This window comes from Apiotrichum porosum, assembly GCF_003942205.1.
Source record: "Apiotrichum porosum strain DSM 27194 chromosome Unknown scaffold_1, whole genome shotgun sequence".
NCBI classification, from domain to species: domain Eukaryota; kingdom Fungi; phylum Basidiomycota; class Tremellomycetes; order Trichosporonales; family Trichosporonaceae; genus Apiotrichum; species Apiotrichum porosum.
The window spans coordinates 1896132-1923730 of NW_021167108.1; the positions used below are offsets into that span (position 1 = coordinate 1896132).

A 27599-nucleotide genomic window follows, 5' to 3' on the forward strand; every position below is an offset into this window, starting at 1 on the left:
TTGGGGGTGTAGGGCACGACGGACTATAGAATTGACACCCACGCCGCCGGGGTGCGGGTGCGTCACGGAGCATGTGGACAGGCGCTTGGTCTGCTTCTGCTTCTGCTCTCCGCTCTGCTCTGACTGGTAGCCTTGAGCAAAGCTTTGCCCCACCCCCTCTGACCCTTCTTGAGAAATTTTGTATCCCTGTTCGGGTTAATGCATCTGACTATGCGAGAGCTGTGCAGAGGCCAGTGGGAGGGCAAGCGAGCGCAAAGTGATATGCGATGGTGGACTCGCGTGGGGAATGAGTGAGGCGCAAGACAAAGCTGTGCCTCTGGGACATGTGATTGTGGCGGACCACCGTCGGGCAACGCCCCGTCGCCGCCGCCCGTCTGGTGCCACAGTCTACCCATCACCTGTTCCACTACCAGCGTTCCAGTCGACGTTATCTCGCGGGCGATGCGGTTCTCGTTTCTCGGGCACACAGTGGCATAGATCGACCTCAAACTCACTTACTGCAAAAGAGCTACTACAGAGAAAAAGAAAAAACACAGCATACAAGAACCAGTTTTTTTCGACACGCACAGTACACAAAATCGCCAACACGTCGCTCGCCTCGCCTCCCCCGGCGGCTAAATTACGTCCCCCACGCCCCCGTCCTTGAAGCCGTAACCACGCGCCAGACCTAGACCTAGACCTAGATCCCTAGACCTAGACTGTTCCCTCGGGCAGACGCTTCTGCTCCCCCTGAGTGGCGGGGGTTTCATTAATGGCTACATTGGCGACCTCGGGAACGGGGTTGGACTGGGGCTGTGACGCGGACTCCGACTCCAGCGCGGGCGCCGCCTCGGCGTACTGCGCGGGAACCGAGCCGGCCACGACGGCGCGGGGCGGGGGGTTGATCGTGTGCTCGGCAACGACAAACTGCGGGCGCTGGTCGGCGGGGACGACATGGGCCGGGACAAACGTGTCTGCGGCGTCGTCGTCGCCGTGGATGTGGCCGTCGCCGTGGATGTGCTCGACCTCGACGACGTTGTCTTCCTCGCCGTCATCCTCGTCGTCGTCGCCATGCGCGTGGCCCTGTGGTGGGAGGCGCGCGAGCATGGCCTCGGCGCCGTCGGGAAGCGTCGGGGCGATGGAACGCGTCGACCGCGTGGTGCGTACCGAGCGGATCGAGGCGGGGCGGGATACGGTGGATGTGGCCTCCTTGGAGGGAGGGAGGACGAGGCGGAGGAGCGACGTGTACGCTGCAAGTCAGCTTCACTCTTGTCACTCAGCTGCCACACTTACGCTGACGGCACACGGGGCAGTACCATCCCTTGGCCTTCTTCTTCCTGCGGGACGGCTGGGTTAGCGTCGGTGCGGCCGGTGCGGGAGGGGCCGCCATGGGCACGATACCACCGCCCGTAACCGCCGCACCGGTACCGGCATCGGCGGCAGTCTCGTCGTCGCGACGGGCAACACGGCCGCCGGCGCCAAACTCGACCATGCCGACAGCGCACTCGCGGCACACGACGAGGTGGCGACATGGGAGAAGGACGACGTCGCGCGGACTCGTGAGGCACACGATACACTCGTTGGGAGCAGACGCATACGGGTCCGACGTGGGCGGGTATGTCGTGTCTGCACCGGTCGAGCTCGACGACAGACCATAAATCTCCTTGAGGAGGAACGAGTGGGCGCCGATCTGGGCCTCGCGACGGACGACTTTGACGACCCACACGCGCTTGCCAGCAGCACCCGAGATGGATCCCGTGGTGCTGGCGTGGCTATCTGCGACCCATGTGCCGCTGACGAGCATGTGGGTGAGCTGGGCGTTACGGCGACGAAGAGGGCCGTCGTCGCCGAGCGCCTCGATACGGATCAGAAGGCGCATGCCGTGCTCGGGCTCGGCGGGCTTCTCCTCCTCGGACTCGACAGGCGGGGTAGCAGGTGCTTGTTGTTGCTGCTGCTGCTGGGTCATTTCAATCTGGGCCTCGACATCGTTCTCGCGCTGGCGACGGCCAAACAGGCCGAAGCGGCGACGGCTGGGCTCGGCAAAGTCTGGGTTGGGAAGCTCGGGGATCGCAGCGAGATCCGGCGTGGTGGCCGCAGCGTGGGTACGGTCGATAGAGGAACGAGTCGTGTCCTCGCTCTGGCTGGCGCGGTGTGCCTCGTCATCGTCGCCCGTCTTGCTGTCCTCCGACTCCTTGCCCTCGTTGGTGGTCTCAAGAGTCGGGAGCGGAGCAATGGCAGCGGACAGGTCGAGCGCGGCGTCGGTAGGAAGGGCAAACGCCTGGTTGAAACCTCCAGGGTGGGTTCCCGTGTACAACACCTGGGGCTCGCCAATGTGCTCGCCACTTGCAGAGGGAGAGGGGTGCAGGCTGAGCGTGATTTGGACCTGCGGGGTCATGGCATCATAGCTAAACTTGAGGAGATGCAGTGGTGCCGGGTGGATGACGCTCGACCTCGGTGAAGAGGCCACCGCCGAAGCGGCTGAAACATCCGCTTCATGGTGGTGGTGGTGGTCGTCGAGGGGCTGGAGGAGAAGCGTCGGCCGCTTGAGGTTGACGAGCGCTTGGAGTGTGGTGGTCGCATGGAAGCCCTGTAAGACGGCGGTCAGTACACACATGCGCAGCCACAACACGGCCGTATGCATGTCCAGGAGCACAAACGCACCTCTTCGCCCTTGGCACGCTCGACCCAGCGCTTGACCACGTCGACAGAGACCTTGTTGCCTTCGTCGGGACTTGTCCAGCCTGGTTGGTCGTCATCGCCCACGTCGGGTCCGAAAATGGTCTCGCGGCGACGAGTCTTCTGCGTGTCCTCGTTGCCAGCAGCACCGCCAACGCCGGCGCCGATTCCTGTGAACCCCGCGAGACCGTTGAGGGCGCCATCGACGACGACAGTCTGCTGGATGGTAGGGTAGTACATGCCGCCAAGACGAGGAGGGACGAGTAGCGACATTGAACGCGTGCGAGACCGGCCCAGGTTGTCACTGTTGTGGGAGTCAGCGGCCAGGTCTCGTCGGTCTCTCGGACGCATGTGGATGTGGGTGGGTTGCAGGCCAGCCCGAATGTTCAGTCGCCGATGCCGACATGCCTCTGTAACGGGAAGGCGGAGAATGCCATGATTACCCATCACAGCAGGGCGGTTTACAGCCACCATGCCTTGGTTCACAACAAAGGGCAGCGGCGAATGAACTGGGGGGTGCGATGGATGATAACCCAAGGTACTACTCACTACCCGCTCCATGCGCCCATTCCAAGGGCAGCGGAACCCATCTTGGAAAGTAGAGTAGATTACAAAAAGGGGGAGAGTGAGGAGGTGGAGTGGTTGTTGTGGAGAAGGAGGCCGGCGAGTGCGGGTTATTCCTTATTCAGGCGTCTTTGTCCCGTGTGGTGGCTGTGGGATGTGGGGGTGCCGGAGCGGGGGGAGGATGAGTAGGAAGACGAAGACGAAGAAGAAGAAGAACGAGGACGAGGATGAAGGCGATGGAGGGATGCGTCGTTGGGCGGGGCGGCGGGCACCTTTGGCTGACACGGACAGACTGGGCGGGGGGGAGGAGGGAGAGGGCGGCGGCGTGGGCAATGCGTGTGCACCAAACGAGAGCTACCACCGTTCGTAGAGCGGGTGGCGGCAAAACGCACAGAGGCGGGGCAGCTCGGCAGGACAAGTAAGGACAAGGCCAGCACAGTGCGTTCTCACATATTTGGTTCCGTCCATCCATCCACCCACGGCGTCGGCCGGCCTGGGCACGCGCGCCAATGCGAGAAGTAATGACGCTGCTCCAAATAGCAACATTCCCCCGCATGTGCAGCAGCACCGCCCTCGACCTCGTCGTCCGTCTCGAGCCTCATCGTTTCTGCCACGACAAGTGGCAGGGGAGGGCGAACATATACACACATGCCATATAGTGGTCATACAAATTACACACACCCTCGTCATCTAGATCCACTCCACGTCCTCCTCGGCGCCCTCTAATAAGTGTGTGTCAGCACAGGAAATGAGAGAATCAAAGGCAACAGCCAAGTGTGGCACAAAGTCACCGCGACGGTAACACCGTCTACGCCGGCCGGAGTGGCCCGACAGCCAGATCCTAACCAAATTCGGCATGCGCGAAAGGCCTCTTGGCGCTCTGTGCAGATCACTTGCGTGCAGGCGCCGGTGACAGGCGCCGGTGACAGGCGCCGGTGACAGCCATTTGTCGGCCCCCACACTCCGAGCACCTCCTAACCAATGTCCATCCCACTCACGTCTGTTGTAGCCCGCAAACTGCGCGCCGCCAAGCTCATCGTCCTCCTCCTCCTCTTCCTCGTCCTCGTCGTCGTCGTCGTAGCCCGGCAGCTCGGTCGTCGCGCCGGCCTGCTCCACCGCCGCGCCGAGCATGTCTGCAAACTCGTCCATGTCGTCGTCCGAGTCCTCGATAATCTCCACACTCTTAATCTTGCTTGCTGGCGGCTGCTGGGCCGCGGCCTTCTTCTTCGGTGTGGTCTTCTTGGGTGCGGCCTTGGCCTTGGTCGTCTTGGGAGCTGCTGCCGCAGCCTTTTTGGGCGCTGCCTTCTTCTTCTTGGCGGGCGCGGGGGGCTCGGTGGCAGTGATGGCGGCGACGCCGGCGGGGAGAGCCTTGCGCGCGATGCCCTTGCCGCCGACGCGGGCACGTGCGGTCGTCGCCGGGGCTGGTGGTGGTGGTGGAAGTGGCTGCGGTGGTGCCGGAACGTCGACGTCGACTTGCTCAAACTCGTCCTCGTCGTCTGCTGGGGTGGCCTGCCTGGGAGTAGCGGCACGGCTCACCTGGCTGGATCCAGCAGTACGCTGCGCAGAGAGAGTACGGTTCTGTGTCAGGTGCAGTGTGGAAGGTAGAGCGTGCAGGACGAATGACTGGAAATTGTCAGCTGGTGCTGGCGGACAGAAACCCAGGTGACGTACCTGGCTTCCCTCGTCCCACACGAGCACGCATTCCCTCGCCTTGCTCGTCTCTTCGCGGACATCAAAGACCTGGCTGCCGCCAGTAGGAAGGTCAAAGGAGAGCACACGGCCAGATCCAGAGGGCTCGAGTGCGCCGGGGGTCGACGATGTGACTGATGCAGGCTTGAAGGCGTCTGTTGGGTGGTAGCCGGCGGGTCAGGTTAGGGGCGCGCCAGTGACGGAGTTGCCGCAGCGGTGATGCAGGTTTCGCATGCGACGCAGAGGAGCAGTGCAAGCAGATTGAACATCGCGAATGTTGGAAGGAGGGACACAGCGTCAGCGGCCACTCTGCATCACTCCCCCATCACCAACAACAGCAGAGGAGACTCACATCTGAACGCAACGACGTCGTCGCTGCGGGCCCGCTTACCAGCGAGCGCATTGGCGCCCGAGGGAGCGAAGCGCAGTGGGTATGTGCCGTTCGGCATAGATGATAGGGGGTCCGCCATGCTGACCGGGGCTCTCAGGAGTCGCGAGAGGGCTGTGATGGAGGTGTAGTTGATGGAGAAGATGTCTTCGGATCTTGGGGACTGTGTCTCGGGGGGGGAATCTCGCGCGAAGCCGACACACCCAGAGCCTGCGCCGTCGCCTGCCGCCAAACGCAACGAGGTCTGAGCCGGGACAATCTGCCTCCGCGATCCGTTCCTCCCGATCCAACATCGTTTCCGACTTTCCGACTTTACTTTCCAGTCGCAACTACCCTACTTCACCCTTCTCACTCACACCATGGCCATCCCCAGCACCCTCCTTCCCGCCGCGCGCTCGGCGTACCGCAACGTCCTTCGCTCGGCGCGCGCAACGTTCCACAACGACCCGCCACGCCACGCCGCCATGGTCGTCGCTGTCCGCGAGACGTTTGCGTCGCCGACGCTGACCCGTCCCGGCGCCGAGCTGCCGCCTCCCACGCTGAACGAGGCGACGGGCGAGCCCATCGTGGTGGACCTGAGCTCGCCCGAGGAGCTGCAGAAGCGCATCAACGAGTGGAACGAGGTGGCGACGTTTTTGAGGCGGAACGTCGTGCAGGGCCGCCAGGATGACCAAGGCGTTTACAGTGAGTCGTGGCAGTGTTTTCACGAGCCGCAGGTGAGGGACGAGGAGAGGAGGTGGAGAGGGGGACGGTATCCGTGGTACAGGTGCAGGTAACGTGGCCTTGATCGTCCTATCTACCTGCCTTTCCTGGGCCACCGCGATCACAAACGAGCCACATTCCCTCATCCCAGCTCCAGCTGTAACAATGTCGAGAACGCACAGCTGGACAGTCATATGTCACCATCTGATCGCCTGCCTCACCACACGCACAGCTGACACACCGCGCAGAGCTCCGCGTGACCAAGGACACCGACTTGGGGGACAACGACACCATCAAGGAACCGGCCGTCATGCCCGTCACCCCCTTCCCCAACCGCGGCAAGCGCAGGGCAAAGAAGTGCGGCGAGTAGAGCTCTCTCGAGCTCGTCCTCGTCATGACGAGTACGATATTGACGTACACTGCGCCGGCGTTGCGCCTTCGGCATCGTCGTTTCTCGTCTCGTTGCGTCTCGACCCAGCCGCCAGTGGTCGGCCGTAGCGGCAACCCCCCATCCCCAACACACCCCTCACAGACCCACCACCCTTTCCCCTCCCGGACCATCTTCCTAGAGGCATGGCATTATGCACTGCATTACGACTGACGTGAAGGGCTCCTCTTGTGCCATGCAGAGAGCACATTGTTGGACTGACTCGCTGTTCTTTCTTTTGTGCTGGCGGGGCGAATTTTGCCCTCGTTGCTTGGTTTTGCATTGTGCCGCCACATGCGGCGCGAGTGTGCCGTCTGCCTCGCTCTGGTACTGCCTCTGCCTCTGCCTCTGCCTCTGCCTCTGCCTCTGCCTCTGCCTCTGCCCTCTCCGCCCTATACTGCAAATGCCCAACTCGTCCGTCGCGCGCACAGTTTGGCGCTCCGTGGGCGCCCCGTTGGGCCGTGCAGTAAACCGATGACGAACACTGGCTTAGCAAGCACGCAGCCATGTGCCGGGATGGACGAACATGCCCCAGCCAAGGCACTGCGTCTTGCCGTAGAACAGAACGACACGGCCAACACGTCCTTTCCTTTCCTTTCCTTTTCTGCGCTCGCGCTCAGAGTGCAACAAAAGACCCAAATGTAGACATAGATTTGGCTAAAGGCTAAGATAAGAGTAAGATTGTGGTGGGGTGGGTACAGATAAAACACTGGAGATACGAGAGGCTAAAGATAGGATGGATGGGATGGGATGGATGTGGTGTGGTGTATTCTCTCTCTCTCGCTACTACGTCAAAACACACCACACACACGGACACGGGCGCACACAACTACAACTCGATGATCTCACCGGTACACCGCTTGCAGCAGTGGCGGAAGTCGAGCTGGCTGCCGGGGATGACGGGCTGGATGCGCGCGTTGAACACGTCGCGCTCGAGGTGGAGGAGCGTCTTCTTGGGCGACACGCTCGAGGGCGTAATGGCGATGCGCGGGACGGGAGGGGTGGACCGCGGGATGGAGAGGTAGCCCGAGAGGAAGGACAGGCCAAAGCCTGCGCCTGCGCTTGCGGCAGCACCTGCGGTAGCGGCCTGGCGTTCCGGGGTGGAGTTGTCCGCGGCCTGCTCGGCGGCACGCGTGGGTTCCGAGACAACGCGGCCGGTCGCGCGCTGTGGCGCGCGCGAGGGCGACACGGGGATGATCACGTCGCGGTTGGACGCGTCGACGACGATGGGGGGAAGGTCAAACTCGCCGTCGACGGGGGTCCGCGCCGAGTTGGCCCAGGCGAGACCGAGACCAGCGTCACTGTGCTTGGGGGCATGGACGGGGCGGGGACGCGACAGGCCAAAGAACGACTCGCGCTTGCTCTCGCGGCTACCCTTGTCCACAGGACCGTTGGGGAACCCCCATCCGAGGATGCGGTGGAGGTTTGGGTCTTCGTCGTTGGGGTGACGAAGGAGCTCCTGGGGGGCAGCTGGTCCTTCATCGTCGGCGTCGGCAAAGTCGGCATCCGCATACTTGGCCTCTGCGTCGGCGTACTTTGCCTCTGGAGGCGTCATCGCCACTGCGGCGGCAAGCGAAGCGGGGCGAGGACGCGACTTGGGAGTCGTGGGCAGCGAGTGTGGGGACACTTGCGGCGTACGCACGGCGTCGACCGTGGCTTGAAGCTCGGTCGCGCGAGCGAGAGCATCGTCCTTTTCCCGGCGAACACGCTCAAGGGCCGAGGCCATGCTGAACAGCTGCTCGCGCATCTCACCAATGAGGTGCGCCTGGGCAATGGCACGCTCCTCTGAGGGGGCCGGGGCATGGGATGACGAGACGTTGAGGAGGCGGTCGCCAAGCTTGCGGACGCGTTCCCGAAGAAGCGATGCCTCCCGGCGCTCGGCTTCAAGCTTGTCCTCGAGTCCACGGCAGCGCTTACGCCACAACTCGACGTCTTCCCTCAAGGCATCGCGCTCCATCTCGGCGTCGATGCGGTCGCGGCTGTCGCGGAGGTTGGTGGTCCACATGGGGCCGTCCATGCTGTCGCGCGAGGCCTCGGTGCTGACACGGCCGTGCGACTCGGTCTCCTCCTCGGTCTCGTCGACCTCGGCGAGGATACGTCCAGACGTACCGCCCATGCCAAGGACCATGCTCCGGGGGCGCGGACATGCGCGAGGAGGGGCCGCGCGTGGCAGGCTCTGGAACTCTGCCAGTGGCGAGGTGTTGTATGTCGGTGAACTAATGGGCGAGGCAGGCCCCTTTGAACCAAAGTCGCGCGACGAGCCGCTGTTGCTGCTGTTGTCCGTCTTCTTGTATGAGATCGAACTGCTGCGCGAGCCTGCGCGACGCGGGATACCAAACGAGCCGTGAAAGCTAACGGGCCGCGCGCCCTTTACCGGACTAGGGGAAGAGTTGGCCAGAAACGACGTGGCTTCGTCGAGACCGAGTGGACGGGGACGCCCACGTGCTGTAGCACTGTTGTAGCCCTTTGTAGGCGTCTCGCGGGACTGCGCGGTCGCCCTCGAAAAAGCCTGCAAGACCTCGGGGTTGGAGCCTCGGCGGCTGGCGCCAGCCGAGGACACGGAAGACACCAGGTGGAGCTCTCGCAGTCGAGACGGCGTGGGTCCCGCCGCCGACGTGGTGTCGTCGGTCGGCGACGGTGCGTCAGCCATCGCAGAGTCGTTGGTGTCCGTCTCGCCGTCCGCAACGTCGTCCGACTCGGTCTCGTCCTCCTCTGCCAACACCCCCAGGCCGCTGCTGATGAGCACAGACGACGTCTTGTTTGCAGCGTTCAGGTCAAAGCCGACACCTCCAATGCTAGGGGGGAGCGCCTCCTCTTTCGGGGCAGCGTCAAAGCGGGCCGAGCTGAAGCTGGCCGAGTTGAAGCTCCAGCGGTCTGTCTCTTCAAAGGTCGACCAGGGAAGAGGGGATGTGGATCCGTTGAACGATGTCGATCCCGACACGATGAGGGAAGTGGGACGACTGGACGAAGCAGTCGAATGCATGGTCGTGCTGGATGGTGGCCGCGACGACGTCGCAGACAGGTCGTCGTCGTCGTCAAAAGCCGGGAGGGTGATCTCATGGTGCCTGGGTTCCTCGTGACGAGGTCCAGCACCACCACTGCTGCCACCTGCTCCTCCTCCCGTGAGCTTATCGAGTGCCCGCCGGCGGGACTCTTCCTTCTCTTTGTCACTGGGCTCAAACTTGAGGCGCGTGCTGATGGGAGTGCTGAGGCGCGACGATGAGCGAGGAGTAACATCGCCAAACGGCGAGTTGGGAGCAGAAGGAAAGCTGGGGGAGGGGAGGCCAAGTGATTGGGGACGACCAAGCTTGAGGTTTGGCAAGGAGATTGATTCTGAGCGGTTGTGCGAGTGCCTCTTCCTTGTCGGTGATGTTGGGCGGGACCTGGGCGCCGATAAGCTGTCACGCGGAGGAAACGCAGCAAGGTCGAGCGTCGGGAAGGCAGGCGCCTTTGTCAGGAGAAGACTTGGCGGGCGACTGCCGGGTGACGAGGGGAAAGTTGGGGAGGAGATGGAGATCTGTGCGGAGTGGTGGTGGTGGTGCTCGCGAATCGGAAGGGCCGGCAGGAGAGGCATACGCGGTGCAGCCCCTGGCGCAGCCTTTGCTCCAAACGAGAAGGCAGACAGACGAGCAATGGCGACAGTCTCATTGTCATTGTCGCCGCCGCCCATGAGTGGAGCGTCGGCCAGTTCGTTGTCCATGGGCGTCGTGACAATCTCACGTCTCGCAGGCGCACGATCATCGCTGTGAATGTCGTCGTCGGGCACAAAGTCATCGGCGGCATCCAGATCCGAGTCAAACACTCCCATCACAGATGGGCGAGTCGGCCCCGAAGAAGCAGAAGAAGCTGGTGGTGGCGGGGTCCACGAAAACGACGAGTTCTTGCGGTGGTGCCGGCTGGACTTGCGACCGTGTCGTGGTGGTGGTGGTGGCTTGGAAGGCGCCGCGTCGAGCTTGATGGTTGCATCGAGATCAGGGCCATCCAAACCACCCGACTTGGCGAAGCTGGGCATGCGTCTGGGCATGGAAGCCGTCTTATTGTCTACCATGCTTGTGATCAACGGCACGCCGGCCGTTGAGGAAGAGGCTCGGGACGCATGAGAGTTGGTGGGTGAATGGACACTGGACCGCGATGCGCGAAACTGCTTGAGCTGCGAATGGTGTCAGCACGGCACGGGCAACTGGCAACAACTGCGTGCGCGGGGCTGGGGTCTACGTCTGCATCTCGCTCCCGCAATGGCCCGGCTTACCTTCTTCTTTGCACTCGAGACCTGTGCCCTCCGGAGGTCGGTGTCCACAGCGGAGGACGACATGGCTCGACGTGCCTAAGGTTGGGCGGAAGTGGGTCAAGCGTGACGTCGGGGGAGACGAGGAGGAAAGACGACGTGCAGCCGCGATGGGAGGAGTTGAGCAGATGGGTGGTGGAGGTGGGGGGGAGATGACAATGAGATGGAGCCGGTGTGTCGGCACGTAATGTGGAAACGAGTGACGAGGGTCGGCAGAGAGGTGTGTGTGTGTGTGTGTGTTCGTTGTCGACGGGAGATGGTAGAGGATGATGGATGAGCAAAAGCAAAGAGGAAGGGACGTAGGACGGGTGGGTGTGTGGGGGGGTTGACGGAGCGCGCGCGCGCGTGAGCGGCGGCCAACTGATGCACTGAGGGAGAGGGGTGGGTGTGCCGGGGGCGTTGTGCGCGACGCGCGCAGTGACAGGGGCCCTGGCTGCTATGGCGCTATGGCTTGCTGGATGGACGGTGTGTGGCCGTCAAAAGGGCGATCCCGGCGTGCGCGCGAGTTGTGAGCCTGGGGGGTCTGTGCAACGGCGACGGGGGGGACAGCGTCGGCGTGAGCAGCGGGCGGCGGCGTAGTGTGTTTCAACGAGGCGCACAGGGCGGCCCGAACCACAAACCGACTGGATGTGCTCTCTCTTGAGAGCGAGAGAGATGGATGAGCACACACCGAGTGTCCCTTGTGTTGTTTGTTTTGTCCAGGACACACTGCTAGATGGAATTGGATGAACAAGAGGGAGAGAGACAACGAGTCTCCTGAGCGCCAGAGATCCAGAGAGGGTCTCCTTGCTGCCGCGGTATAGAGCCCTATGGGTGTGGGGTGGGTTTGTGTGTGGTGTGTTATGGCGACAGGACTCTCTCTCTCTGCACTCTGCCCAAAGTAGAGACTGGGGGGATCCCGTTCAGGCTCACCGTGTTCAGGTTTCACCGCCAACGCGCGTGTGTGTGCGCGTCCCGTGTGGCCGTGTGGCCGGTACGGCGCCGGCGCCATTCGGTCCGTCTGTAAAAGGTTGGGCCTAACCTGGCAAATACGCCATGCCGTATGTCGTGTCCCTTCTCTAGTCCCCCTCGGTCCCTCGCCCACGCGTGCGCGCTGGGTGGGCTGCCTAGGTTCCAACGGGCGGCCTGGACCTGTGGGGGACGCGTTTCAGGTAACACTTGTCTTTTTTTTCGGTCGCGTTTGCCCCCGAATCAGGAAATAAGCGCAAGAGTGCAGAGTCAAAGAGCGCAAAAGAGATCAAAAGGAGCAGCGTATACTAGCGTAGTGGCCGTAGTGGCCACTGTTGCTGCTCCTCTGCTGCATGCATCTCTCGCCATGGCCCAGACACATCTCTGCTCGTACAGGCACCCATATGACAGCGGAAAGGACAACAGGCAAGGGCGCCCTTGTCCACCATGTCGACCTTTGCCGTCCACATTGGCCACATTACCACAGCTGGCCAGCTGGCCAGCTGACCCACAAACCTCAATACATACATTGCCGCGGCAAGTCTCCCGATCCTCCCGCTCCGACATTAGATGGCGCACCCTTGGGTTTGCGTAACCGACTCGACACTCACCCAATTCCCAAGTTGCAGCACAACATGGCAAGCGAGGAATGTACACATATGAATGGGATGAGCACAACCGGTGGACCGTGGCTCGGCCGATAGGCCTTATACCCGAAAGAAAAGTGTATTGCAGCCCTCCTCTCGGTGTGGCTAAACTGCGAGAGACACTCCCTCGACACAGTCACTGCCACAAGTGCTCACCCACCACTCCTCTCGCAGTCCCAGTCTCGCGCCACTGCCCATTCCATGGCACACCCACCGCTATTGATGTGTAGCGGATGCGGCGGGCCACCCATTGATAAACGGCACACAACGGCCGCACGTCAGTAGTGTTCAATTCAAGGACGGTCGGACCTGCGCGCGGGCCGGCCCATTTTGCGGGCGCGCGTACAGTAGTCGTATATTATCCCCTTGTCCCGCTCACGAGTTTTGACGAAACAGAGGCGGCCTTGGTCATCAATCTTCTGGTGCACCTCTGTTACGTACGGCCGCCACGCTATGTGGATGAGGGACATGAGGGGACCTGGCCCAGTCATTCCGACGAGGACAATTTACTCGGTTCCAGCGAAAACAACAATTGGGCCACAGTGGCGAAATGCCAAGGCGGGTGTCCTTGTCCTACTTACGCTATCCCGAGGTCCCGCTGTGGGGTTAAGGTTATTGTGTTCCCGCCGGCTGTTTGGTCCTCATTGGCGGCATGCACTGGGCAGTGCTCCACAGCCGCGTACAGCGAGTTGCCATTGCGTGGGCTCGCTGATGCATGGCGCAGCGTGCACCGCGTCAGTTCTCCGCGTGTCTGTGCTTGATGCCATATGCCACGTTCCAGCACTTTATTCATATCGCTTTCGAGGAACAAGCCGCGACGGCACGCGGCATTCCCCCGTCTCTGCAACACCGTGACGTACGGTTCTCTAATCTCGGGGACTTGGGATGGATGACAGCATGGTCCAGTCTACTGGCCACTGGGTCTACTGGGTGTGATGGTCGGTGCGCTTGGTGGCGGTCCCGCTCGCCTAGGGGCGAGCCACAGATAACTGTCTAGCTACAAACAGCACTACGTGCTGACGAAGCATCTGATACACTACCACCAGCGGTCGATACCGAGGTCGATCGCGGCCGATACATGGCCGTCGACAGCCACGTCGCCCACAAACGTCACGTTGAGGACGTTGAGACCCTTCATCTGGCGATACAGCCCGTCGCGCTCGTTGGGCGTGCGGCGCACCGTGTTGTCGCTGTACGGCGGGACGAGGGCGAGCTTGTCGTTGGCCGCGTCGGGAAAGTACAGCTGCGTCGTCTGCCCGTGCGTCGTGTTGTGGCCCTTCTCATCCTGGCCCCACAGCGGGGCGTGTACCTTGAGGTGGATGTGGTTGGTCCGGCCCGGATACCATCCGGGATAGAGCTGGCGACGTCAGCGATAAGCAAACACATGACGCAATGGCCATGCGCAGTTGAATTCGTCGCAGTTGAATCTGCTCACAGTGTAAAACGTTACTGCACCCTCGCTGTCAGTCTCTTGCACGCCACGGAGGAAGGTCGCGTTCTGACGGTCAGTAGGTAGTCGAACGTGGGTGAACGCACGTTCACGACTGGAGGGCCATGGCCACCGGCGGGAGGACCACCGGGGGGAGGAGGACCTCCGGGGGGCGGGCGGCGTCCATCTCCAGGCCCGGGGACGACCATATCGACGAGGTTCCAGTCACGCCTGCTGTGTCCTTCCTCGGCCTCTGCGCCATAGCCCGAGTAGACACCCGCCGCATCGGCAGACCAGATATCGACCCAGGCGCCCGCGAGCGGCGCACACCCGTCCGATACGTCAAAGACGCGCAGCGTGAGGTGGACGGGCACCCCCGGCTGGCTTTCGGTGATGTGGGCCCGCTTCAGCGCATAGTCGAGGTAGAACGGCCCCTCCATCTGCTCGGGCGTGAGCAGGCACGCACATGCCGCGCTCGCCTGCTTGTCGGCCCATGTGTCCAGGTCGGAAAACACCGTCTGGTGCGCGCTGACCCCGCCGCCAAGGAGGAGCGTAAAGACGGTGGTGGCGAGCTTCATTGTGTACTGTACTGGGAGAGAGAGAGACAGTGTGGTTCCAAGAAGCATGGGGATCCTGGGAACCTCATGTGAATGTATGTATGATTGCAATGGCTGCGCACTGCGGCACAAGATGCACAGCAGGTCGGTGTTGACCGAGGCACGTGACTTGGGATTGGTGAGACATACCAGAGGTGGTCTGCGGTTACTGTGCAGACGCGCACGTGGGTAAAAGTCTCCTGGTGAAGCGTGGGGATTGGGGTTACGTGGTGCTGGTGTGGTTGGAGGTGGATGTGTTGTGGTTGAGTGACACAAGGTGGTGCCACGGCGATTTATTTCTATTTACCGACATTTTTCTTTCCGGTTGCGAGTGTTGTCTAGTGGCCACGGTGTTGCAGTTGTTACAGACTTGCGCCGGGTGCGACGACCGGGGGGCACTGTGGGATAGTTTGGCTATGTAGGTGACCGTATAACCCTGCACCTGCTCGTGAGATCCACGTGCTTGGAACACATTGGCAACTCCTCCAGGTAGTGGCAGCGTTGCCCCCTTCACCCACGCCGAGGCCCAATAACTGACCGTATGGTCTCCAAGGACGCCATACAAGGCATGGAATTGTGGGTCAGTCTAATTATCGCTGATCCTTGAGACTTTCGAAGAAGAGGGAGAACGCTCGTACATAGGAGATTGCGGAAAATTTTGCCACCTCGCCACCGCCCATGTCGCGGACCTTCCCTCCTCCGCCACCTTGCCCACAACACCATCCACACCTCCCACAGCGTCCTCTCCGTCCCTCAAAAGACCCTCCCCATGTCCCCCGACACGCAAGGTACCTCCAGAATTCATGCATAGCCTTCTACTCCAAAAATGAATGCCTCCAGACAGGATCGAACTGCCGACCTTACCCTCACTGAACAACCTTGGAGCTCCTCGATGGATCGAGGCCGAGATACGAAGGGCACGCTCTACCAACTGAGCTATACAGGCCTTGCACGTTCTTTGGCATGCATGGAGTGCTTATGTATCGCTGCTACGCATGGCCAAAGTTTGGAGACGATTGGAGCACTGGTTGATGAGAAAACGGTCGACGAAGATGGTGGGTAGGGTTTGGGAAGGCTGAACTTTCCGGCGCGAGGGGGCGGGGGTTTGTGCGAGCGGCGAGTTGTGGCGTTATACAGGCGGTATGCAGTGTGTTTTGGATGGGCTGAAGCTTCATGTACTGGTACTATCCCATGCCAAAGTTGGAGACGAACGGAGGACTTGTGGAAGAGAAACAGGTGGACGAAGACGATGCGTGCGTTGGGTGCGTTGCCGAAGGCTCAACCTCCGTGGCGAGAGTGCCAGGTTTAATCGGCGGGTTCTGTAGCTACGTGTGTCGGGGTTGCAGCGTCGAACATTTCTTGAGATTCAGGAGGCACACACACTGCTGCTCCTTATCTCGTTCGGCAGATCGCATATCCTGTGCATTGCAGAGCTCTAGAGCCCAGAGGCAGTTGGTGTTGCCAACATCTGTCGCTCGAGTTCTTCTGCTCGGCCCTCAGTTGGCCGCCACATGGGAATCTCAAATCACACAACCTTGCAACCTACCCCTGGTGCTGTCTACTTGTGCATGGTGCTTGCATGGTATTTGACAATAGCTGTATTCTGGGGATTGTGGCAACCTGGCCACCTGCATGGCACCTGCATAGCCGCTTGCCACCGTGAATGATCAGTCGCGATCAGCGCTGGCCACTTACCTAATTCCGCGGCCCACCCAGTGTCACAGGTTGACTCACCCTTCTCTATTCACCGACCTCCTCTTCCTTCTCTCAATCCACTCTCACACTATCACCCTATCCACCATGCCTGGGGCTAAGCCAACCCCCGCGGGCCCCAGTGACCCCGTAGCGCCTCCAGCCCCTCCAGGCGACAATATCGTGGACGACCCCTCGTTCACGGCGGGCGACTTCACCCTCGTCTCGGCCGACAATGTGCGCTTCCGTGTTCCCTCTGCAGTCCTGTTCGGAATGAGGTAGGTGCACCCCTCTCTCGCCGCGCCGCTCCCCCCTCTGACCATGTTCAGTTCTGTGTTCCATGCAGCCTCCACCTTTGATCTCCAGAAACGTCAAGTCTCGTTCGCCGACACCGACATTGAAACGGCCGCCGTCTTGCGCCTCTTCCTGACTGTCATCACAAAGGGACATATCGGCCCGTATGACACCAAAACAACAAAGTCCATGTTCCAGTGGTGTTCGCCCTCCATTTCATGAAGAAATACGAGTGCGGCGTCGCCCAGGCCATACTGTTCCTCGACATCAAAGTCAGGCTCCTCCAGAACGGCTACTATGCGGTTCTAGCGTTCATCCTGGGCGCCATCAACGACGACCTCGAGATTTGCAAGCTGTCCCTGGTGCAAGCGGGGATCCTCGTCTGGGGAAACAACAGCAAGCTCGACTCGTTGGAGGGTGCCATCAGTGGCGCGCCCATCATCCACCCTGGTGCACTTCCGTTCGAGATTTGGCACCTCATCCCGCAACACTACATTTGGGCTCTCACCCGCGCAAGTTACGGTAACAGCAACGTCACAGCTGCACAACTTCCGGACCGCTTTTGCATCCTCATCAGAGAACACCGAGGTAGGTTTGCTTGCCCCCGTACCCCCACCAACACCAAAGCTCGCTTCGGCCGTCACCATCAACCCGAGGTCGGGGCCTAGGGGCACCTGGCACACAATTGGGCACACAGCTCGCTTTTCCACCAACGCTCCAGCTACCTCCCTGCACCAAATCGCCTCTCTCACCGCTCCAGCGTCTCGGTCGTCTCTAAACCGCTCCAACGTCTCCAACGTCTCCAGCGCCTCCAACCTATGACTGTACTGCTCTTCGTTTCCTCCTGTATAAACTGTACCTCGGCTGCTCACCCAAGACAGAGTAATGGCAGTCGCCGTTGTGGCGGCCTCCATCGTGTGACACCTCTTTGTCCGTTGCGGCAATAGGATTTTCCGTTCTCCTGTCCCCAAGAGTCACGTCCTAGCTTTTTAATAGGCCGTCCTCATGCATGTAGTTGCAGTGGCAGTGTCATGCCCATTCTTCCTCTGCCGGCAGTGATCAGCAGCGGCGACAACTGAACACATTACGTCATCCGCGGCGCTCATCAACCGACGAGTGTGTGCTTCCAATCCATCAACATTTCTCCATCAACACTTCTCACTCATTGTCTCACTTTCTCGCATCTCCCATAACTCATCATGCCCGCCAGCACACCCACCACAGGTTCTAGAAACCGGCCCATTCGCGACCACAAAACCTTCAAGGATGGCGACTTCACCCTCATCTCCGAGGACGGGTGGCGTTTCCGAGTCCAGTCTCAGCTCCTTTTCGCCATGAGGTATGTTGGTTGCGGTTGGGAGCAAACAGTCCAAGCCTGACATGAGCAGCACTGCGTTCAAGGACATGAGCTCATTGAGCAATGAAACCCTCGAGATCACCTTCACCGACGACGAGCTTGAACAGAAACACACCATCGAACTGTTCTTGACTCTTATCACCTGCGGGCATCTGCTGGGCTATGAGGCAAAGAAGTTTTCGATCCCCGAACTGGTCCGCATCGTCCGATTTTTACAGAAATACGGCTGCCATCCTGCTCTGAGCATCTTAATTCTCGACCTCAAAGTCAAGCTCTACGAAGGTGAATTGGGGTCCTTGACAATGTTCGTCCTGGGTGCCATCAACGATGACCTCGACATTTGCAAGGCTGCGCTTTTGCAAGGTAAACGTCGGGTGTGGGGCGGGAATACTGGTCCTGAGACCAACCCTCTGAAGAACGGCACAAAGGGTGGTTGGGGGCTCGACCCAAGTACCTTCCCGCGTGAGGTGTGGGGCATCGTCCCGCCGAACCACCTGTGGGCCCTAGCGCGCGCTGTGCGCGAAGTCACGCCTCGGTCCGATGGCGATATTTCCACACACAAAAAGCAAAGACTCTGTGATCGCTTTTGCGAGCTCATGGCAGCAGTTGAACGTACGTCACCCTTCAGCAGTACCATGACTGACCTCAAAGCAACCTCAGCCAACAGCAACTAGGGAGAAGCTCGCTACTCCCCGACGCCATGATTCCCACTCTACCGCAAGGCTCTGTCCTCGAGCACCGATTTCAAGTATGTTTCGACCACACCCATGACATGTCACCCACGCACTCAAGCCCTCATCCCTTTCGCTCCTCAATTGTCCACTGCTTTGCGGGGGACCCCTCCCTCGTTGTATTTATCATCCGTGTCCCATGACGAACTTTGTATATAGGCATTTGCGTCAGTTGTTTCCCGTCCTCAATGTCATCGCCATGTCCAATACCAGGAACAGCAATGAATACACGGTGTGCTATGTACGGCACTGTGTGGGCTGGGACGGAATGCTCTCTCGCGGCTCGCGGTGGTGTTGTTACCCGCCCACAGAACACTTACACCTGGTGATCGCCGGATCGCTGGCCGACTGATGACGAACGGCGCCTGTTTCTGCCGGCTTGCTTCCGTCTGCCACAGTGATCGCCACACAAACAGTTGACTAACCCACCATCAGCCTCAACTTTCAACAACACTCCTTCTCTCACTCCTCCAACCCTTTGTTCCATCCATCCACTTGCAACTCGCGTGCTTATGATGGAAATGGACCCCGGAACGGCCGCAGACGCTACCAAGGAAGCCACCGAGGACGGCGCCCAGCCCATCAAGGAAGGACAACGAGACGTTCACGACAGGAGACTTCGCCCTTGTGTCGGCCGACCGCGTTCGCTTCCGTATCGCTTCCAGTGACATCTTCAAATCCAGTCCTGTCTTTGACCAGGCAAAGTCGATGACCCCCGTCACACACGAGGTCACCCTCACCGACAGCGACATCGAGAGCGCAAAAGTTCTGGACGTGTTCTTGACGATCATCACCACGGGAAACGTCCCGACCGTGCTCACCCCAAGCAAGGACTACTCCGACTACGATAACTGCATACGTCTGCTGTTCAAGACTCTGCGCTTCATGCAGAAATATAAGTGCAACAATGCGATTGACCTCCTCTTCCTCCGTCTCAAGGTCAACTTTTACGAAACCAACGAAAACGCCCTGGGATTGTTCATCCTCGCGGCCGCCAACGACGATGACGGGACCTGCCATTGCATAATCGAGAAGCAGAAACACTTTGTTTGGGGTCACCTTCCTCACGCCCCCACCATACCGCTAGACGCGACCGCCAAGGAGTCTCTTGCCGACCTCACCACCCTCCGCTGGTCGCTGTGTGAAATCTTCCCTCCTGTGTATCGCTGGGCTCTTACCGGTGCCACCGCTGAGGTTGTCGCGCTTATGGATGCCCACGATCCCGCGTTGGGTACCTGCGAATGCGACCCGAATAAGCTGAGCCACCGTGAAACCGTCTCGTATCATTTCTGCAAACTCATGCAGCCGCATCGAGGTATGGTCCCTCGGTATGTAGCCACAACGCTGACGACCAAGCCGGGTGAACGTCCCCAAAATACCAAGAGCTGGACCAGGCGCGCTACCTCGCGTGCGAGACACCCCTTATGACCACCCCCGACAATACCATGCTCCCTCCCCAGCCAACCCATGGCAGGGTTTCGCTCGCCCTGTTTATCGTTCTCTCCACCACGCATGTGATACCCCTCAACCTCGGACAACACCGGTTCCTTCGACAGCCAGAATGTGGCAGCGTCTCTCCCACCCACCCTGTGTATCGTCTCCTCCTCGACCGAGTCGCCTGTATATGTTGGTTCCTTATGTAGCGTGTCCACGTTGGCAAGAGCACGGATTCATAGTAGCACGAGTGCATGCATTAAGCCAACGTGCTGTGACACATACAATCTGCAGCGGCTTTCGGGCTGTGAAATCGCACTCTCTGCGCCCTTCTATGCCGTGCATGTGAGAACCATGGCGCATGGCCTTACACCAGGTCAAAATCGGTGTGGTCTATGACTCCTCACGTCACCAGTCCTTCCTTTCACTTGCAATCTGCGGCAGCTTACACGCTGCTGGGGTGTGAAATTGAACTTGCTGACTCTCTCGAAAGTTTGTTTGCGCCCCGCCACCCCGTCAATGCTTCTACATACGTACTGTGGTACTGTGGCCTCTGATCTGATTCCGCAGCAGGTGCCCTCACTTGTGTTGCAGAGAGGGCGACATCCTTCTCTCATTCCTTCCTCTCTTCACGTCTATCCACAAGCCATACGTCATGCAGACCGATCCTGAAGAGACGATAGCGAACGACAAAACATTCACACAAGGCAACTTCACCCTCATCTCTGCAGACGGCGTTCGCTTTCGGGTTGCCTCCGACCTCCTTTCCGTCCACAGGTGAGTCATCTCTGATTGTCAAGTGCAGTTGTCACATACCTAACCTGAACAGTGCAGTCATCAAGGATGCCGCCTCACTGAACCCTAGCGACCGCAAGATTACTTTCACGGACGAGTCATTCGAAACTGCCGACGCCATCAAGCGCTTCTTGACGGTCATCACTGAAGGACACATTGGACCCCATTTCAGTGTCGATGATGATGCTGTCCTTCCGCTGGCCCGCGCGTTGCGCTTTATGCAAAAGTTCGAATGTGGTATGGCCATCAAGATCTTCTTTCTCGATTTCAAGTTCAAGCTTCTCCTGGACGAGTTCTGTCCACTCGACGCTTTCATACTGGGCGCCCTGAACGACGACCTCGATACCTGCAAACTTGCTCTGGAGCAATATGAACCAAAGTGGAGTGCCATGACCGAAGAGGGGACGTCCCTGACTTGCGGTCTCGAGCATTGCGAACTATTCGATCCATCAGGTCTTCCATACACACTGTTTTCAGTTATTCCTCCGCCGTTCATTTGGGCGCTGGGACGCGCCAGAGCAGACTTTGCTGCGACTCGCGGTAAGAAGAATATCGACGAGGCTATACCCGTCAAAGACATTGCCGACCTAATCTGTGATCACATGAATATCTACAGATGTAGGTTGAGAATTGTGTCTTCAAGTCGCTGACAATGAAGCCCAGTGGCCAAGCGTCAGTAAAGAACTGCGACTCGGTTAGAGCCACCGCCACATTACCACACAACAAGCAAAGACCCTGTGCCAACGCCATACGTCCATAACAGCCATGACAGCCATGTTACATTCATGTTGATACTATACAAACTCTCCCTACAACCCTCCTTCCTCCTCCCATCGATTGTCCCCGTCCGGCACGTCCTCATAGACGATGCAGAACGCCTGTCTGTCACACACCACCGCCGAGTGGCCATCCGGCGACCACTGCACGTCGACCGCCACAAAGTCGGCACTGTCTGGAATGTCCACGCCTTCCACACCCAGTCTGTCCCACAGGTAGAGAGAGCGGTTACGCGTCACCATCGCGAGGCGGTTCGTGGTCGGACAGCACTGTACGGCCTTGAGCTGGTTATTGAACGAGATGCTTGCTGCCGGTGCCATGTCCGGGTGTGCCGAGGTGGCGTCCACGAGGAACTCGTAGATGTGCAAGAGGTTCTCTTGGCCAAAGAACAGCAGCGTGCCGTCGGGGCTGAACCCGAGCACCGTGACCGGGCCGTGTTGTGAAGCAGGCTGGCCAGAGTAGACTGAGGGTCAGTTGCTGGTGAGTCTGGCATCAACTCACACTGTGTGATTCCCACAGCTCGCGAGCCCGTAGGTGCCGGCTCGTGCCATGTTGGCGGCGAGTCACGCCCATACATCCTCAAGGTGGCAATGGACTTCCAGCTCTCGCTCTCAATGACGGTGACACTGCCCTCGGTGCTGCCTACTGCCACATGTCGACCGTTGGGTGCCCATGCAACGGTGCGGATGCCAGGTGCGTGGTCGTACTCGGTTGTCGAGGTGAAGGTGGAAAGATGGGCGCCGACGGGAGAGTAGAAGTGGATAGCGTACTGCCGTCAGCTGGGCACCGGTCAAAAGCGTAGCTCACTGAGAGGTGCCAGTCCCACACTGCCAGCCACTTTCCGCAAGGACTCCACGCGATTCCTCGCGGCTCACCAGACGGCAACGGAAAGTTCTACAGTCAGCTAAAGTCCCCGTCGAATAGCTTACCCTTGCGAGAGACTCCCTATCGTACACCCCAACATAGTCCTTGCCGTAGTGACGTTCCAGGACGGCCAGGTATCGGTGATCAGGTGACCAGGTGTGAGCTGAAGGCGTTGAGCTGGGTCCGGCGGACAAACGCACCTTGGGACGATCCAGTCTGAATGCTCTGGATAAATCGGCTGCTTCCAGTACTCAAGTCATGAATAGCAAGGCCCTAATGTCAGCTGAAGGTCACACAGTTAGCTTACCCTATCCGACCAAGACAACACGTCGTCGCCTCCCCACTCAACCTTGACGAGGTCTCCCGTGAGCCTGCACACTTCGTCGGCCTCGGACAGGTCAAAGACCCAAGCGCAGGATCCCTTGGTGGAGAATGCCAGGATCCTTGACCCGCCAGACGACCATGAGAGATGGTCCACCGTGGCGACTGCTTCGGCTCGTCGACTGGTAGACGCCACCGGTTCAGGAGGAGGCGAACAGACCCATGTTTTGACGGCCTGGAGACTTGAGGACGAGCGAACAATGACTTGGTCTTGAACTGCTGTTGCAATAAACGTTGATCCGGGTGAAAATGCCACTGCTGTGGCTTTGTGGACCTGGGAGAACTGGTATGTCTCCATTGCTGCGTGCGTATGGGTGGTTGTTTTGAAACCTCGACAACGTCAACAAAGCGTCGCGCGTCATGAACGTCAGGCGCGTGGATTTGCTTCCGCTGGGGGCCGCGAGTTCATTTTGCTTCCGCTCTTGCCAGCGCGGTTCGCACGCCACGGCGGGGAAACGGCCTCTAATCCCGCCCTCTCGCACCCATTTGCCTCTCGTTTGCACTATAACTCGCCTCCGCATCTACAACACTTCAGTCTTCTCCATCCCCCTTTGCTCGCTTCAGCATGGCCACATCCAGGTCATCTCTGTCGCAGCAGCCGGGCGCCATGGGGCACTCAGCTGAGCAACAGACGTGGGAGAACAAGATCGAACAGGCCAAAGTTGGCAAACAGTGAGTGGCGTGTCTCCATCCTCCCCCAAAACCCCTCCCTCCCCTTCCATCCCCCCCTTTCCAAGCATCCTTTCAAGATGATACACAAAACGCAAGTGGGAATCTCTCCTAAAATAATTGAGGACAACCTACTATACTTAGCACCTCTGAACTACCCCATCGCGCCTTCGTGTCTTTGAAGACCTAACGCTGACGCTTTACAGGGATCTTAATGCACTCCTATTCGATTATTTTGTGACCGAAGGCATGTCGGAGGCTGCCGTCGAGTTTGCCCGTGAGACGGGCATCTCGATTAACATCGACCAAGACGCAATTCAAGAGAGGATGGAGATTCGACAGGCGGTCGAAGACGGGCGAGTTGAAGAGGCCGTGCGCCGCGTCAACGAGCTGGATCCAGAGGTGAGTGTCTTTGTCCTTTCCTTCCCCCACATTTGCGATTGCGTGTCCCCAAGGATATGAAACATCATGCACCACGCTTAGCCGGCTTAGCAGCAAGGCCATGCGGAAACACCTGATTCACAGACCTGATATGAGGGGCCACACATCGCACTTGTTTTTCTCTATTACATTCCGTTCTAGAAGAATCATGTCGCTGACTGTAAAACCAGATCTTGGATACCAACCCGCCGCTCCTCTTCCACCTGTTCTTGCTGCGCCTTATCGAGCTCATCCGCGCGGATCGTATCGACGAGGCACTGCAACTCGCAACCCTTGAACTGGCGCCGCGCGGAGCTCAGAACCCCGAATTCCTCGCTGATCTTGAACGCACGATGGCGCTTCTCGCCTTCCCCAACCTTGCAAAGGAAGAGCTGAGCGAAGACCCCGCGTTCTCGCCCATCACCCAACTCATGAAGCGCACGCAGCGTGTCAAGGTGGCCAAAGAGCTGAACGCGGCAATTCTCGAGAGCCAGGGCTATGGGATGGAGAGCAAACTCAGCGTTCTCGTTCGTCTGATGGCATGGGGAGAGCAGAAATTGATCAAGGCGGGTGTCGGCGTCGATGACGACCGTGGACGCCAGTGGTCCGACGTTGTACTTAACGAAGCGTAGAGCAAATACCTTTTTTCCATTGTAGTTTCGCCGTTTGTAGTTTGGCGCAATGTAAGAAAGAAGAAGTGAATCCATTACCATTTTGTTGCACTGTTCCTCGGATCTACATTTGCCGGATGACCGCACGGCGCAGACCGACACACAAGACACATGTGTTGCTCTGCCCTTGTGCCTCGTCGGCTTACTCATATACCCATTCAGACGTCTTGTCTGGCCACCTCGCTTTTCATCTCAACCATGTGCATCGTCTTCTACACTCTTGCGCAGCCCGGGTATAAGCTGTGAGTCGACCGCTACCTGTCTTGCGCTTGCTGACTGAGCCCAAGTGTGCTGGCCGCGAACCGTGACGAGTTTCTCGACCGGCCGGCGTCTGACGCCGCATGGCACAACTTCGATGCGGACGGCACTGACGACAACTGGGTCCTCTGCGGGCGTGACCTCGGCAGCCCCGACAAGGGCACGTGGATGGGTATCACCAAGGACCTGCGTATTGGCACCCTGTACGTTCAGCTGGACTAGTACTTTGCTACGACTCTTGACGAGCTGACTGACCGACTCTCGCCTCTCTGCAGAACCAACATCCGGTACCCCATCGTCCCACCCCCACCTGACGCGCACTCCCGTGGCCTTTTCCTCAAGGACTACCTTGCCCCGCCGCCAGACAAACGCCCAAACCTGGACGAGTACATGCTCTCGCTCACACCCGAGGCGTACACGGGCTTCAACCTGCTCCTGTTCGACTTGAGCAAGGCAGACCCCGAGGTCGGGTATCTCAGCAACCGCACGACGCCGGCGTACATGCACCCAGAGCTTGCTGGGTGCCATGGCATGTCCAACTCGCCATGGGCCGAACCGTACCCCAAGGTCGTGGACGGACAAGTGCGCATGAAGGCCACGCTCGAGGAGTGGACCAAGCAAGGTGGCGACGAGGACGACCTCATTGAGCGCATGGTCACGCTCTTGTCGTGAGTCCTATGGGTTGGCGGGCACAGAGTCAAGCCCTCTCTACCCCTGTCTCTCTGCCACAGACTGCTTGCTCTCTGGCTTCATGTACACCGCCACTGACAACGCGCAGACCCGCACCAGTGGTACACGATACCCAAGACCTGACGTCTGCCACCCGCGTCATGCCCATTGTGATACCCCAGGCCGAGGTGTCCGAGACGACAGGCAATCCCCGGTGGTACGGTACGCGCATCTCGAGTGTGATCCTCGTCAAAGATAATGGGCAAGTCACTTTTATAGAGAGAGACAGGTCAGTCCTCGACAGCGACGGCCATGTCCAGCCAGGTGTGCAGTCCAAGGAACGCAGGTTCCAGTTTCAGGCAATTTTATCGTGAGCAAATGCATCTCCCCCAAACTACGAGCCTAAAGAGTAGCCTAGATGAGGCCGATCTGGAGAGAATTGTCAGCACGAGTTCGGGAGGAAGGTAGGGGGCAATTTTGCTCACCTTGTTGGCGACCTCAAGGGCGTCGTAGTCGGCGGTGAGGCGGACGTAGGCCTTCTTGGTACCGTCGGGGCGGATGAGGGTGTTGATCTTGGCAGACTCAACGTCGTAGAGCTTCTTCACGGCGTCCTTGATGTTGCGCTTGTTGGCGCGGAGGTCAACAATGAAGACGAGGGTGTTGTGGTCCTCAATCTTCTTCATGGCCGACTCGGTGGAAAGGGGGTGCTGGATAGTGCGGAACTGGTCCATGCGGGGGAGGTGGGGGACCGACTTGCGGGGGTACTTGGGAGCACGAGCAAGACGGAGGGTCTTGGGGCGGTGGAACGACACCGAGGTGCGGACCTTCTTGACCGCGTGCGACTGGGTGCCCTTGAGGGCAGCCTTCTTGGCCGCGCGGGCCTTAGCCTCCTGGGGGTTGCCGGCTGTGGACATGTTAGTATAATGTGGTGGGAGAGGCGGTGGGAAGATGGCGAGCGGGTTGAGAGTTGCCGCAGAGGCTTTCGAAGGAAGAGGTTGGAGGAAGAGAAACAGCGAATTTCAAGTTTGGCGTTTTGGGCACTGCGAATTTGGAGCATTGACCAGACGACCAATTTCAACGAAATAGTCGTACTGTTGCAACCAGGACGCGCACATCGGTCCCAACGACTTCTGCGCCATCCGCTCGCCGCGCCCGTTCGTCCTCGCTGTCCTGCACGGCACACTCGAAATTCTTTCGCCAGAGTCTCGAGCTGCCGCACACATCCAATGTCTCCTCCAAAATCTCCTCGTCCCTCTCCTCTGGTCGATCCGTTCCCTCGCTGCGGTTCGGATGCTCACCCTTGTTCTGCTGGGACATGGCGGTCTGCGATACGAGTCAGTAGGTGCTCGTTGACGACGGTGGTGGTGTCGGTACTGACGATTTTTTGCTGGATAGAGGATCGAGGACGTGAAGGAGCAGGAAACGACCGCCTGGCAGTGCGCGAGCGGCGAGCCAGAGCGAGAGGCTGCAGGCCACGGAATCAAAACCTGGACGTTTGGACGGAGAAGCTCTGACGGCCATGTCGCCGGTCGGCATTTCGCAAGTGGCATTTTTCTGATATCCGGCACCAGACGCACGGCCACAGTGTGCACAGCTGCCGCGGCTGTACCGCTGTGGAGAGCTTCCAGTCACTGCCCGTACTGGATTTGCACCAAGCCTGGGGCCGCTCCCTTCTGGATCGTCTTGCACGCACGAACAACACAGAAGCACATCGTCATCGTGGGTGTGGTACAGGCTGTTACACCCATGCATCAGTTGGTGGTTCCGTTGTGCGCCCATCTTGTCATTTGTAGCAGGTCTGTGATTTGGGAATCTCACTCGATTCTGCAAGCGACCCAACTGCAAGTCGTCGCGCGCGGGCGTGCACGATGTATCTCTGCAAACGGCTTTAACGCTTTTTGTTGTGTGCTCGCGGCGGCAAAGGACTGTGGCGATCATGTGGCTGCAGGTCCTCACCTCCTTATCCTGCCCAACCCCGCTGCTCTTCTCTGCTTGGCTGGCTGACGTGCCGCTCCCACAGGCCACAGGCCACAGACTCCAGCTCTCTCATGCATTCCTCTCCCCGTCCTGGGTGGTGCCGTCTGTCCTGGGGCCGCGGCGGACGCGCAGCCAAGCTGGCCCACAGCCAAGCAAGGCCCCCCCACAGGCCACAGGCTGCAGGCCACCAACACGTCCACGCGCGCTCCGCATTTTACTTCCGCTGGTTGACGCTGCCTGGGGTCTGTTTCCGCCACCGAGCGAGCTGTGGGCCTGTGGG

At 59.5% G+C, this 27599-nt stretch overlaps 11 protein-coding genes and 1 non-coding gene across 12 annotated transcripts; 5 read left to right on the forward strand and 7 right to left on the reverse strand.

Moving 5' to 3' along the window:
• Positions 1–693: 693 nt before the first annotated feature.
• EHS24_000677 (uncharacterized protein) lies at positions 694–3245 on the reverse strand (the record flags this gene model as incomplete). The annotated part of the gene is made up of 4 exons (XM_028616501.1): positions 694–1229; positions 1273–2566; positions 2641–2959; positions 3205–3245. The coding sequence occupies 4 exons, from the start codon at positions 3243–3245 to the stop codon at positions 694–696; spliced, it is 2190 nt and encodes a 729-aa protein (XP_028480358.1).
• A 664-nt stretch (positions 3246–3909) lies between these two features.
• EHS24_000678 (uncharacterized protein) lies at positions 3910–5378 on the reverse strand (the record flags this gene model as incomplete). Its single annotated transcript, XM_028616502.1, has 4 exons — positions 3910–3941; positions 4218–4842; positions 4891–5063; positions 5261–5378. 4 exons carry the CDS (start codon positions 5376–5378, stop codon positions 3910–3912), a joined length of 948 nt encoding a protein of 315 aa, XP_028480359.1.
• A 277-nt stretch (positions 5379–5655) lies between these two features.
• On the forward strand, positions 5656–6368 carry EHS24_000679 (uncharacterized protein; the record flags this gene model as incomplete). Its single annotated transcript, XM_028616503.1, has 2 exons — positions 5656–5980; positions 6247–6368. 2 exons carry the CDS (start codon positions 5656–5658, stop codon positions 6366–6368), a joined length of 447 nt encoding a protein of 148 aa, XP_028480360.1.
• Positions 6369–7254: 886 nt separating this feature from the next.
• Positions 7255–10737, reverse strand: EHS24_000680 (uncharacterized protein; the record flags this gene model as incomplete). Its single annotated transcript, XM_028616504.1, has 2 exons — positions 7255–10575; positions 10675–10737. 2 exons carry the CDS (start codon positions 10735–10737, stop codon positions 7255–7257), a joined length of 3384 nt encoding a protein of 1127 aa, XP_028480361.1.
• Positions 10738–13341: 2604 nt separating this feature from the next.
• Positions 13342–14312, reverse strand: EHS24_000681 (uncharacterized protein; the record flags this gene model as incomplete). Its single annotated transcript, XM_028616505.1, has 3 exons — positions 13342–13662; positions 13741–13803; positions 13842–14312. 3 exons carry the CDS (start codon positions 14310–14312, stop codon positions 13342–13344), a joined length of 855 nt encoding a protein of 284 aa, XP_028480362.1.
• Positions 14313–15161: 849 nt separating this feature from the next.
• EHS24_000682 lies at positions 15162–15276 on the reverse strand. The gene has a single exon. It is a non-coding gene; the product is annotated as a tRNA-Thr (tRNA).
• Positions 15277–16130: 854 nt separating this feature from the next.
• Positions 16131–16984, forward strand: EHS24_000683 (uncharacterized protein; the record flags this gene model as incomplete). Its single annotated transcript, XM_028616506.1, has 4 exons — positions 16131–16300; positions 16352–16480; positions 16594–16904; positions 16944–16984. The coding sequence occupies 4 exons, from the start codon at positions 16131–16133 to the stop codon at positions 16982–16984; spliced, it is 651 nt and encodes a 216-aa protein (XP_028480363.1).
• Positions 16985–17515: 531 nt separating this feature from the next.
• Positions 17516–21313, forward strand: EHS24_000684 (uncharacterized protein; the record flags this gene model as incomplete). The annotated part of the gene is made up of 6 exons (XM_028616507.1): positions 17516–17655; positions 17705–18169; positions 18959–19732; positions 20433–20615; positions 20668–21251; positions 21297–21313. 6 exons carry the CDS (start codon positions 17516–17518, stop codon positions 21311–21313), a joined length of 2163 nt encoding a protein of 720 aa, XP_028480364.1.
• Positions 21314–21442: 129 nt separating this feature from the next.
• Positions 21443–22953, reverse strand: EHS24_000685 (uncharacterized protein; the record flags this gene model as incomplete). Its single annotated transcript, XM_028616508.1, has 6 exons — positions 21443–21873; positions 21912–22179; positions 22218–22304; positions 22340–22437; positions 22475–22547; positions 22582–22953. 6 exons carry the CDS (start codon positions 22951–22953, stop codon positions 21443–21445), a joined length of 1329 nt encoding a protein of 442 aa, XP_028480365.1.
• A 267-nt stretch (positions 22954–23220) lies between these two features.
• Positions 23221–24376, forward strand: EHS24_000686 (uncharacterized protein; the record flags this gene model as incomplete). The annotated part of the gene is made up of 3 exons (XM_028616509.1): positions 23221–23327; positions 23531–23726; positions 23936–24376. The coding sequence occupies 3 exons, from the start codon at positions 23221–23223 to the stop codon at positions 24374–24376; spliced, it is 744 nt and encodes a 247-aa protein (XP_028480366.1).
• Positions 24377–24613: 237 nt separating this feature from the next.
• Positions 24614–25716, forward strand: EHS24_000687 (uncharacterized protein; the record flags this gene model as incomplete). Its single annotated transcript, XM_028616510.1, has 4 exons — positions 24614–24657; positions 24703–24876; positions 24949–25341; positions 25452–25716. 4 exons carry the CDS (start codon positions 24614–24616, stop codon positions 25714–25716), a joined length of 876 nt encoding a protein of 291 aa, XP_028480367.1.
• Positions 25717–25756: 40 nt separating this feature from the next.
• Positions 25757–26659, reverse strand: RPL25 (60S ribosomal protein L25; the record flags this gene model as incomplete). The annotated part of the gene is made up of 3 exons (XM_028616511.1): positions 25757–25771; positions 25828–26246; positions 26641–26659. The coding sequence occupies 3 exons, from the start codon at positions 26657–26659 to the stop codon at positions 25757–25759; spliced, it is 453 nt and encodes a 150-aa protein (XP_028480368.1).
• Between the last annotated feature and the right edge of the window lie 940 nt (positions 26660–27599).